The 12718-nt window shown below is 53.2% G+C and overlaps 1 protein-coding gene across 1 annotated transcript; it reads right to left on the reverse strand.

Moving 5' to 3' along the window:
- Window positions 1-6568: 6568 nt before the first annotated feature.
- TPBGL (trophoblast glycoprotein like) lies at window positions 6569-9787 on the reverse strand. The gene has a single exon (XM_023239432.2). It carries the CDS (start codon window positions 9332-9334, stop codon window positions 8159-8161), a length of 1176 nt encoding a protein of 391 aa, XP_023095200.1. The 5' UTR covers window positions 9335-9787; the 3' UTR covers window positions 6569-8158.
- Between the last annotated feature and the right edge of the window lie 2931 nt (window positions 9788-12718).

The following is a 12718-nucleotide window of genomic DNA, read 5'->3' on the forward strand; positions in this document are numbered from 1 at the left end:
TGAAGCTATGGTAATAAAGACAGTGTGGTAGTGGTGAAAGAATAAACATCTACATTGATGGGACAGAATCCAGAATCAAGAAATAGATCTGCGTATATACTGTCAATTGATTTTCCAAAAAAGTTCAAAGGCAACCCAGTTGTTGTCCTTTCAATAAACGGTGCTGGTGAGGATGTGGGGGAACTGGAACACTCATACACTGCTGTTGGGAAGGTAAAATGTATGGACACCTTGGAAAACAGCCTGCAGTTTCTTATAAATTTAAATATACTTATATAAGACTTGACAGCGCTACTCCCCAAAGAAAGGAAAAGTTATGTTCTCACAAACATCCACATGTGAATGTTAATAATGCCTTTATTGTCAAAAGCTGGAAACAACCCAAACATTCTTCAGTTAGAGTGAATGGGTGAACTATTGTACAGCCACACAATGGAATACTACTCAACAATAAAAAACGAACAAACTAGTGATACCTATAACATGGATCTTAAAATACATTATGCTAGTGAAAGAAGACAGACTTAAAAGAACAAATATGTATGATGCTATTTATATGACATTTGGAGAAAACAAAACTAGGAAGATAGAAAACAGACCCCTAGTTGCCAGGGGCTGGGATTGAGGGTGGCTACAAAGAGACTACAGGAGGGACTTGAGGGATGATGGAACTGTTCTATATCTTGATTGTCAAAATCAACTGTAAGCCCAAAAGAGTGGATTTTACTTTATGCAAATCTGAATCTCAATAAAAAAGTAAAAGCAAAAAAACTAATAAAGCAAAAAAGAAAGTAAACAATTTATATCACAGACTGCAAATAATATTTACCAGGCATGTGCCATTTGCTGGAACTTATGATGGACCCTTAAAGACACAAAGATAAATAATATAACCCATTGAAGGAGCTCACAGATTCATAGGAGGATAAGGTATGACAACAAAGGTTTGGAATTGCTGTTGAGGGATATTGGAGATGGGGCTGACATGTAGTCATGGCATGCCATGAGAGCACTAAGTAGGGGTCATCAGGTATAGGTGGGGTGGGTAAGATGGAGAATAAGACAGGCTTCCTAGAGGAGGAATTGCTTCAACTGAGTTTTGAAGGATGAGAAGAAGTTAGGCAGGTGAGGAGAGGCTATGGACATTGGCTAGGACTGGCCTCCCATTCGATATTTGAATATTCAGTCTCAGCACTTTGCACCTGCTGTTTCTTCTGCTCGGACTGATAGATCCTATAGACTCATTTCTTCCCATCCGTCAGGGTAAGCCATCTTCTCAGAGGGGTCTGCCTGACTACCCTAGTCAAAGACATCCTTCCCCATTGCTCTTATATCACTCTGTTTATTTCCCTCATAAGTCTTGCTTGTTTATGGTATAAGCACATGGGCTCTGGGTTCTAAGCCCAATTTGGCCCTTTATTAGCAGTGTGGCCATATTAGCAGTGTGAGCAAATCATTCACATTTTATGTGTCTGGTTTCTTCATTTCTTTTTATTTTATTCATTTCTAAATAAGAATAATAATAACTACTTCATAGGACTGTCATCAGGCTAAAATGGGTTAATATAGGGACGCCTGGGTGGCTCAGTCGGTTAAGCGTCCGACTTCAGCTCAGGTCAGGATCTTGCGGTCCGTGAGTTCGAGCCTCGCGTCGGGCTCTGGGCCGACCGCTCAGAGCCTGGAGCCTGCTTCCGATTCTGTGTCTCCCTCTCTCTCTGTCTCAAAAATAAATAAACGTTAAAAAAAATTAAAATAAAATAAAATAAAATAAATAAAATAAAATAAAATAAAATGGGTTAATATATATAAAGTGCCTAGAACAACCCCCAGTTTCTTCCTAGCACAGTGCTTATAGCGCATAATAGGCACCTTATAAAATACTTGAATGGATTGTGAAGAACTGAAAAGAAGGAACTTTCCTATATTCACCAGCAGATGGCGCATGTATGCAAAGAAAAATTAAAACTCGTTCCACTTTGCCACAAATTGGCCAACAGATGTCGTTGCAGCTCTCTGGGTAAAGGAACCAAGACCTGTGACTGAGCTGGCTGAGCCAGTGGTCAAACCCAGATGGGATGATGGACAAGTATTCCAAATGGAGGGCCAGAAAGTTAGAATTGTATTAAAAAGCCAAAGTTGAGGAGCTAAGGATAAATTATGTTTTACACGATTGCATATTCTACAGCCGCATTTTCTTTCTGCTTTCTCACTTTACTAAACAGTAACAAGGAGCTAGCCATACAGGCATCTTCTATAACGGCAACCTCAGTTCAGTGATGTGGAAGGTTATGGGAGCCAAAGGGAGTGGGCATCTGACATGCAGCAGGGGGAGGCCATGAGCCCTGCGTGATGTTTCTTCCCTGGTGCTTTGGATTTCTGTGGGGCAAGAACAGTGCTCACAAATCTCTGTCCTCCAGGATTGGGAACCCAAAAGGGAACTGGACCCAACCCCTGAGGGGAACTTCTGGTCCGGTGTGGACAATGGGCCAGAAAACCAATCTATACAAATAAAGGTCTAGCGGGTGTAGTGATGGGAAGAAGAGGTGAGGGGAGGACAGCAGAGGGGACTAGAGATGTCCTGATGCTTTCTGCATAGGGAAAGCATTTCAGGCAGAGGGTACCAGGTGAGCCAAGGTATGGGGTCTGGAATCACTGGGCTCAGTTACTAAAATCTAAGTGGTTTGGTGTAGCTGGAGAATAGATGTTCAAGGAGGCTGGAGGATAAGGTCAAGGACGGAGAGTCTATTAGTTATCTAGTGTTGGTAGACTAGCTAGTCTAGCAGTCTAGCACTTTTTCTTTTCCCCTTCACGTCTTGTTAAAAGTCACTGGAGTCCAAGGCCCACCAGCCTGGAACAGTCCTACATTATTCTTGTCCCAATATAACTATTAACAGTGGCCTCTTTCACTCTCCAAAGTTTTCTGGTTTGGTTGGTCACCTTATTTAGGGGCCCCATGTGCTTCCATAATCACAGTGACCCAGTCTTTATTGAGGACAGGAGCAGGATCTGGTCCATCTCAGCAGGTGCTGAGGTTCAGGAAGAATGAGTTTTATACGTGGGGACCACAGAGCTTGGGGTTCCAGAGCAAACCCTTCATTTCTCTCAGGGAAGGATAGAGATACTCCCTAGCAGGGTTTCTGCCTGCAAGAGGTTTCCAAGGCCTGCTGGAAGCTGCTGATGGGAGGCTGCAAAGTCCTCCAAACCCTTTGTTGTTGGCTTCCCCTCCCCACTGCCCTCCCCTCCCCCCGCCCCATCTCTAGGCTACCTCAGGCTTGGGTCTGGCTTTAAGAAGAATGACCAGAGGGATGGAGATAGAGAGTGAGGAGACGAGACAGCCCTGCCAGATACTCAAACCTAGAGTAGGGCAGGGATGGCCCCAGAGGTATCTTGGGTTCTGGATCTGCTTTGATTCTGACACTTGGGGTGACCTGGCTGGCCTCCTACACTCTCTGGGCCTCAATTTCCCCATCAATACAATGAAGGGTTAGTCGAAGTGGTCTCATGGGACCAGCCGGCCCTAGGTGAATTGGCCTGGGACGGTGCCGAAGGAGGGGGTGGGGATGGTGAGGGGGGGTGGAGGAGGGGACTCCAAAGGCCACCAAGCACATTACCACAGAAATATTAACTGCCCCATCGCTTCTCCCAGTCCAGCAAAGGCCATGTCCATAAATTAGGGCCATGAGTCTGCCAGGCAGAGACTTAATGAAGGAGATGACCTTCAGTGAGAGCAGGCAGGACCTCTGGAGGTCACAAGTCCAGTCCCAGCCTGGACAAAAAGAACCTGGAACCAGAGAGGGGCACGGGGTGTCCAAGGTCAATGTTGGACTGGGCCAGGAAGGCAGGAGCCAGCTTTGCCATGTTCACTGTTGTATCTCCGGCACCCGGCACACAGTAGGGTCTCAACTAGTATTTGTAACGGAGGACCAAATGGTGTGGCAAATAATGCCAAGCTCAGATGGAAACCCAGACCTCTGGACTCTAGCCGGGCCCTTCCTAGTTCCCACAGCAGACCTGAAGGGCATGGGTAGGAAAGGGGCTGCGGAGGTCAAAGTCTTCTCAAGGAGATAGGCCACTGCTTCCCTTTGTTTCTGAGAGGAAATTTCAGCTTTTACAGGGCCACAAACCCCGGGGTGTCTGACATGTTTCTCAAAGAGCGGAGCTGGTTTCATGTCTATCACATTTCTGACTGTTACACACCTTTTCTCTCCTTCTTCTCTCTTTAGGGGGACAAACCAGATGGAGTCCTTCCCCCTGGCACTTGGCCCTTGCACCCCCCTGCCCACCTCAGACTTCCAGCAGCATAAGAAGCATTACGATTAGCGCGGAAGGCTGGTCATTCGAAGGATGAGACTTCGGCACTGCTGAGACCGTCCGGAGGGGTGGGTGGCATCAGGGTTTCAGGTCAGGGCAGCCAGACCCCTCCATCTTATCCTTTCCTGCAAGGCCTCTTCTGGGCTCCTGTGGAAGCCCTTATCTCCTTGCCCATCCGGGCTCCCATGGGCATGGCTTAGGTCTGATTCCTCTCTCTGTCTCCAGTGCCCAGCGTCTGGCACAAAAAGGATGGGCAGAAGGGAGCAAAAAGGAAGAGGCACCGTGCAGTGATCCCGCTTCCCATATCCTCTAAGGGAAGAGATCCCTCCAGAGCCTCCCAGTGAGGAATGTGAGGAATGCAGATCTGACTTAAGTACGCACACCCACCTACCTAACCCCAGCCATTAATGGTATTCTCTAATTCTCAGACTAACAAGATCTTCCTGCCTCCAGTTCTTTGCCCAGCTGATACTTCTGAGTTTTCTCCGTTCTTCAAAATCCTACTCCTCTTTCAATAACCCTGCTCAAATGTGACTTCCTCTAAGTAGAAGCCTCTCAAGGCTGGGCCAGGGGCCCCTACTCTAAGCTCTGTTTCCTGGGACTTCTTTTCCCTAGATCATGATTAAATAGGATTCTCCTTGGGTCATTAGCTTCTCTACAACTGGCAAAGTTGTATTCAGTCGAGGCTGAATGGCTGGCTGGATTTGTGGGGGAGGCAAGGCTAGGGGCCCTGGGGACCTGTTGATAGTCCCATACGGCCAAAGGCCACTGGCAGGCTGCAAGAAGAATGGCAGCCCAGAAATGACATTTAACGGGAATCAGTGAATGGCACCGAGGTTAAATATGAACTGGCATACATTAGGCACTCAATTAGTTGATTTTTGACAACTATTGATTTGGTACTTAGCTTAACAGCAGCTCTCATATAAAACCCTCAAAGATTTTTGCTGACAACGAACCCACAGCTAACAGCATGCTTTATTCGCCAGGACTCACTGCAGTCTTATGTTACCTTACGAGGGCATATCTTTGGAACTGGGGAGGTGACCTGTTAGAGACACTGTTCTCTAACCTGTGTTAGAGAGATCATTACTGTTTTGTCCTGGGGGACTGGCAGGGCACCCTTTGAGGGTCATTCACAGATCGGAACGTTTCAAGAGAATCTGACCCCCTCTCATGAGGAATGACTGGGAGAAGGGGTAGGGAATTTGCTGGGAACAGATAAGGAGACTCATGGCACCATCTCCAATTCTGTGAAGAGCTATCGTGGGTGACCTACACTCCTGGCCCCGGGGCAGAGCTGCCACTGTCAGGGAGTCCCAGGCAGACTCCTCTGGCAATGAGAGGGATGCTCCCAGGAGAGGAGGGAGTGAGCTCCTCATCGAAAGAGGGTGCTCCTTATTGGGATGATCTAGGTGGCTTCCCACTTTACCTCTGAGGTCCTTTCCAGGACCTCAGATTTTATTTCTAAAATTATGTGGCCCTAAGATTCTAAAATGCCAGAATTCTAGCCTTCTGCCATGTAGTTCTAGGGCGCCAAGACCATGAATGCAAAAGAATCCAGTCTGGGGACTTTAGGGCAGGAGATACGCCGCTTACCCTGGCCCTACTGGCCCAGAACCCACCTGTCTTTTTGTTCCACATTATCTCGAGGGGTCATTTTATCCACACCCACCCCTCTCCACCTCTAGGCTGCTTTTCCTATTGCATACCCAAGGTGCAGTCCTTAGCCCTCTAGCCAGGACAGCATAGCATGGCACAGGTCATAAGGGAATGTCAGGTAACTCATCAGAGGGGATGATATCAAAGTGGCAAATCATGATCCCTCTGTTCCCGCCTGAATTAACCGCCTCTGATTCTCTGTAGCTGGATTTCCTCCCCGAGAGCCTCATCTGATGCTAGCGTTTGTCAGTCCAACTGCATCTCCCCCACAGCCGCCACCCTCACCGCAGTGATGAGGAAGAATGACAGGGTTAAGAGGATGTAGAGGAAGTGTAGGATCCCACGTGAGCTGTGGATAACCCCCTCTCAGAGGATAAAAGGCAGGCTGGCTTGGGGAGCAATGCAATCACAGTGGGAAGTCCCTCCATGCCTGCTACATGCAGTCAGAGCCTATCTCTTCCCCCATACGCCAGGCGGAGACACCAAAGGTCACTGCCTCACTTCAGGGAGGTCCAAAACGCCCTCCCAAGTGTCCCCTCCCACCTCCTTCAATGCCCCAAGGTCAGCAGGAATGACATGGCACCACTTACAAGAGTAGAGTATCCGAGATTATTGCAGACTTTATAGAAAACTGCCCAAGGGAGATCCAGATGTCCTGGGTGGGGGGTGGGAAGGCAGGCCTCAGCCAGTATGTTGAAGGAGGAGAGCCTTCCTGTGTGTAGAGGCAGCACAGGCCAGCCATTCTGCCTGACCTAGGGGATGGGAGTCAAGGAGAGGCAGCCCCCTCCCCACTCACCAGTTGTGCTTTGGGATCATGCAGAAGGCAGGGCACTGAGGCTCTGACCCTAAACAGGATGGCTTGTGCCTGAGACAAGAAATGAGGCCCCTCACCTCTTCCAAAAGGCATGGGGGAGGGGGCATGACAGCAAGGAAACCCCGGGAGAAAAGAGTCACATGGGTGGGAAAGGGTGTGTGGAGAGCAGCTCCCAGCCCTTCAGAGCCCCTCCCCTACCTCTCTCTGAGGCCACAATGTACAGGTGACCCTGGTTCTGAGGCCCAGCCAACTACTTTGAACCCCCAGGCGTCTCTCCTTCCTCATGGGCATCTGGTTGGGGCCAGTATGGTTGGAGGACGCTTGGCACCTGCACCTGCCTTGCAGGGCTGGAGAGCTCATCCTAGGAGGAAAGAGGGTGGGCACATCCCAGGAATGGATTCCTCACAGGATCCTGACCCAGTGAATGGCAGAGGTGGATAGTGAATGCAAGTGATGGGCGTAGGAGGGGATAGATAGCCTAAAACTTGGGCAGGGAGATTAAACTCAGATCCGGGTGAAGACCTGAGAGTCTGGAGATTAGGGACAAGCACTGAGTATTAGGGGATCAGAGAGCCCCGGTGAGAAAGGCTGAGGATTGGTTCCATACTAAGGCTATAATGGGGTATGACTGTCCCGGGGATGGGAGACCGTTGGAGCTGAGCCCCAAGCCTGGGCCAAGGAAGGGAGGAGCCTGAGCCAGAGCTGCGGTGGTGGGCAGTATGAAATACATCCCCTTATTGGGGGAGGGTGCCTAACCCTCAGAGTCTGGGGATGTGGGTGTTTGCAGGATGGAGGGCTCAGAGCTCCAGCATGAGAAAAAAGGTTCGAAGTCCACAAAAACCTTCAGGTGGGGGTGCTCTGCTTCTGAGACCAGAATGGGATGTAAGGGTCCCTGAGCCCTGGGAAGGAAGTTGAGGTCTCCAAGCTGGAGATGGGAGTCAGTAATGTCTAGGATGGTTTCCCAGTGAGAGGGCAGGCCTCAAAGTACAGGGTGGTGGAGGCAGTCTCAGGGCTTTCGGATTGAAGGACAAAGTTTCCTGGAGAGTCTTGAAAAGGGAAGGTGCTTTTTGGTGGTTTAGGAGGGATGTGTCAGAGCTTGGGGTGGGCAAGTAGGGTTTCTGAAATCAGAAGGGGGTGTCTCTCGATCTTTGATGGTGAGAGCTCTCAGAGGCTGGGGAGAGGGGGTACAGCTTGGGGTCTCTGGGTCGGGGGGATGTCATAATCCAAAGGTCTCAGGCCGGGAAGGGGCAAGTCTCGAAGCCCCCAACTCGCGGGTATCTCATACCCATGGCTTCAAGCCAGACAGCCCCAGTAAAGTCATAAGCTGGCAGGAACAGCCATCAACCCCCAAGGTTGGGGGGGGGGGCCCACTCAGAGGCCCGAGCCCGGGGAAGTGGCACGGGAGCCGGCGGGGGCAGCCGGAGCGGGCGCGCGGCGAGGGTCGGCGTCCTGCTCATAGCGGTAGTGGTAGCCCTCCATCTGGTCCCGGCAGGCCTCGCGCAAGTTGCGCATCCAGCGCTGGATGCCGCGGCGGTTTAGGTAGAGCACCATGAGGAAGATGAGGCCGATGAGCGCCAGCACCAGCCCGAAGAAGACGTAGGAGGCTTCCAGCTCCGGGCCGGCGAGTTCCACTTCTTCCCCGCGACCGTATGCATCGCCGTCGGCACAGCGCAGCCGAGCCTCGTCCAGGTCCAGGAAAGGCCGGTCCTGCAGCGCCCGCGGGGCGGCGCAGCGCAGGCGCCGCGCGTCGGGTACGCGCTCAGTGGAGTTGCGCAGCCAGGCCAGCAGGGGGCGCGCGGCACAGCCGCAGCTCAGGGGGTTGTCGGCGAGCAGCAGGCGCGGCGCGGGGAGGCCGCCATCGCGCTCGAGCGCGCGCAGCTCGTCGGGGCCCAGGCCGGTCAACGCGTTGAGGCGCGCGTCCAGCTGCTCCAGGCGCGGCCGGCTCAGAGCTGCGGGCGGCAGGCGGCTCAGCGCGTTGCCCGCCAGGCCCACCAGGCGCAGCTCGTCCAGCGGGGCGAGCGCGGTGTCCAGCGCGGCCAGCAGCGTGGGGCCGCCCCGCGCCAGCGCGTGGTTGAGCTGCAGGGAACGCAGCGCGGGCAGTCCGCGGAAGGCGCCGCCGCCCAGCGCGCGCAGAGGGTTGTTGCTCAGGTCGAGCGCCGTCAGGCTGGGCAGCCCGTCGAAGGCGCCGTCCTCCACCACCTCGATGTTGTTGTGCGTGAGGCGCAGCGCGCTGAGGAGCGGCAGGCGCACGCCGCCCGCTGCCGCCTCCTCCTCCTCCCCGTCAGCGTCCCCGCCGGCGAAGGCGGCCGCGCGAAGCACGGTCAGGTTGGCGCCCACGATGGTGAGGTTGCGCGCGTCGGGCGGCACGTCCCGCGGGGGCTGCCGGAGCTCGGCGCCCGACGCGCAGCGCAACAGCAGCTTGGGGCCGCCGAAGCAGTAGCACTGGAAGGGACAGGGCGCGGCGGGCCGGCTCAGCGCCGCCGCCACCAGCAGCAGCCCCGGCAGGAGCGGCCCCCTTTGCTCCGGCTGTCCCGAGCGCGGGGCCATCGCAGCTGCCCCGGCATCCAGCGCCCTGGCCGCCGCGCTCACCAGTGAGTTCGGAGCGCCTGGGGGGCGGGGAGGGGGGCGGCCGGGGCAAGTCCTTGACCCGGAGCGGCTGGCGGTCGCGGTCTGTCCGTCCGCTGGCTCTAAAGTCCGAGGAGCCTTCACTTTCCTGTCTGGGGCGAGAGGGGTCAGGCGGGGAGCGGAGCCCCCCGCCCCCGGTGCCCTCCTCGCCCTGCGCGCCGGCCTCCGACTTCCGCGGCCGTTCCGGGCTTGGAGCCGAGTGGGCAGGGTTTGTCGGTTTGTCTCCCCCCTCCCCGCCTCCCGGCCTCCTCCTCCTCCCCCAGAGGAGCCTCCGCGCCCTCCTCGCCCAGAGGAGGGGTGGGAGGCTCCGGAGAATCAGAGCTTTCCGCTGCTGCGCTTTCTCTCCCCCACTCTCCAGCTCCGGGGCTGCTGAGAAGTTTGGCTCTCCGAGCCTCTGACTTGCTTCCCCCTCATCTCCCCCCATCCCCCCAGGTTGAAGCTGGTTCCTTCCTCCTCCCTCTAAGGCACGTGTGGGGCGGGGCCGGGCAGGGGAGAGCTGGCAGGTGGGTCAGCACCACAGTGCGAGAATTTGCGGGGAGGACCTTAGAGTTCCCCCTTCAAACACAGGCAGGAGTGAGGGGTGGGCTGAGAAAGTTACTCATCTTTCAGCCTCTTCCTGATCTGTGTGGCCAAGGAGAGGTCTGTGCTAGGAGAGACTGGAAAATCCCCAGCCTTGGTTCCCCCCTCAGCAACCCCAGTTACATTAGGCCTGGCTGGGTCACCACTCTTGCAGGTCCTGTGGGACCAACGTTTTCTCAACCCCATCCTACCTTCACCCAGGGGTGTCAGCGACACCCCCTCCTCCTTTCTTTCCCCCCACCCCAACTCACTGGCTGCTCTGCAGGGAGTTCTTACATCTGGTTTCCTCCACCAGGCTGGACTCCACCCCCAAGCACTCTCCTAGGCCCTAGGACCTGATGGGTGTGGTGATTCAGCTCTTTGCTGTCCCCTCCCAGTACTTGGGCACCCGTTTGATTGTTCTGCTGGGTCTCAGGAGCCTGGGTTTGTTAGATACCACTGACTGCCCCTCCTCCCTTCCAGGGTATCCCACCTGTAAATGGTGAATGGGTGAGAGGGTTTGGAGTTCCAAAGATTTGGAGAATTGGAGTAGATTTTGAAGCATTGGGAGGGGGTGGGGGGTCTCAGAGGGGGCCATGGCTGAGCTGCTTATAGGTTTGTTTTGTTCTGGATTTTTTTTTTTTTTTTTTTTCAGAACTGGGAAGCTCCAGACCTGATTTAAAGAGATAGGCTCCCGAGAAGGGAGCATTCCTTGCCTTGACATGAATTATTCAGGCTGGAGAGGCTGACACTTGATCCACAGGCCATTCTGGTATCAGCAGAGCTGGTTGGGATGGAGGCTCCACCCTCCCCCCCCATAGGAATCAGTTAGTCTTTCTCCTGAATTAGGGACAGTTGTTGGATTGACTTCTTCCCTGAGGTTATATTTAACAGATTGGCCAACAGATCAATACCACTTAAGGAGAAGAGGCAGACCCTGCGGTGGCCGGGTCCCAGGCAAAGACCAACAACATCAAGGACCAGGTCTGTTGATGCTGGCGTGGGGGGTGGGAGCTCCCCTCCCCCTTCCATCTCTCTCCCCATTCCCATAATCACTCCCAGATTTTAGCAGATGAGAACAAGAAGTTGCATGTGCAGGATTGGACATGTCTATAAGATGTACACGCATGTGTACTTGTACATGTAGAAGCAAGTTTGACACATGAACAGCCCAAGGTACATCCACATGTGAGGAAATACAGACTCATGCTTACTTGAGTGTGCATACACATGTATAGGAAGGTGTGCACAAGCTCGCACATGGTTGCAGGCAGGCTCAGATAAAACTCATGCGAGTACATGCAAGCTCATTCATACATGTAACATACATACATGTTAACATAGATTTGAGTACATCCTGGTATGTGTCCATACATTCATAAGCACATACACACTTGAATATTCATTTTTCTGTTATGTAGGTTCCTGGGTACATTCTCTGAGGGGCAAGCTTACAGACCCATGCATGCAAGCACATGCATCCAGAGATTGGACAACACACCCTGAGCCCATTCCTGCCCTCCACCATGCCCTTGGTCTGTATAAGTAACAGGCTGAGATGTCTTTTCTCATATGGGCACAGGTGCTCAAACAGCCATTGGGGCTGTGCCCTCAGCTACTGTACTCCCGCCACTCCTGGCCCATATCAACGCTAAGCCCTAGCTCTGACATCTCCCTGGTGAGAGGCACTGGCTTTTCTTCCTATTGTGTTTCCAGTACAGGAGCTAGCACCAGTGAGTGTGCAGTAACTGTAGGTGGGTGGATGGAAGGATGGATGGAAAGGTCTCTGCTTCCCTGTCCCACTGCATAGAACCCTTTCTGCCTCCAGCCTCTGAGGAATTACAAACCAACTGCCAAGGCCAGAGCCCCCTCTCTAGGACCCCATGGCGGCTGGTTCCTGGTGTGCTGATGGACTCCTTGAGAAGGGGCTGTAGGACAGCAGGCAGCCTTAGGGGGGAAAGGGGGAGCTAGACATCTCAATTGAAGATGGAGGCCCAGGGAGAACCTAGAAACATCAGGTACCAGAGAACAAAGCAATGACCATGTTTTATAAGTGGGGAGTCTGAGGCCAGAGGGCCAGGGACTTGCCTCAAAGCCAGTGGCTGTCTGGGCTTAGCCTAGGACCTGGCCCCAGGCTCCTTGCCCAGGCCTTTGTCCAAGGTATTGGCCGCATCTTAGCGGGGCCAGTGCAACAGGGAATCTCATCCTGCCCCCAGGAAACTGAAGCCGGCTACAGACGCCAGAATGGGTATGGTGTGACCTTGGACCTCTCTCCGCCTCTGTCAACTTCTGGAAAGTAGACGGGCTTCTGAATTCCTATCCTTCTTAGTCTTCTCAGAGCTGTTGTGACAATGTGAATGGAAAGTTATTTGCAACAAGAAAAGCCTTATCAACCAGGGCCCAGTCAACCAGGGCCCAGGGGCCTTGTCCCCTCTGTGACAGGACATGGTATTGTCCTTTTCTGGGACTAATTAGCTCCCATGTCATTTTGCCCTGTTTCGTCTTCCTTCTGCCCCCAGCATAGCAAATTCATGATAGGTGGTAAAAGGAATGAATCTCTACTTGCAGTCTCTGTGAATGTCCCTACCCAAACTCCTCCTCCCCGCCCCTCTCCTCTTTATGCAGGTGTTCCCCTTTTCTGTTCAAGTTCCCCTGGAACCAAGTCTGTGAGCTATTTTGGGGTCTCTCTTCTCTGGAGGAACTTCTCTGTCCATGTTGCCATGCATTCAGCACGCAGTAGGTGTTCAA

Source organism: Felis catus, chromosome D1 (assembly GCF_018350175.1).
Source record: "Felis catus isolate Fca126 chromosome D1, F.catus_Fca126_mat1.0, whole genome shotgun sequence".
NCBI lineage: Eukaryota > Metazoa > Chordata > Mammalia > Carnivora > Felidae > Felis > Felis catus.

Excerpts from the sequence above, each read along its gene's own strand:
- TPBGL (XM_023239432.2), bottom strand. The coding sequence starts at position 9,334 with ATGGCCCCGCGCTCGGGACAGCCGGAGCAAAGGGGGCCGCTCCTGCCG.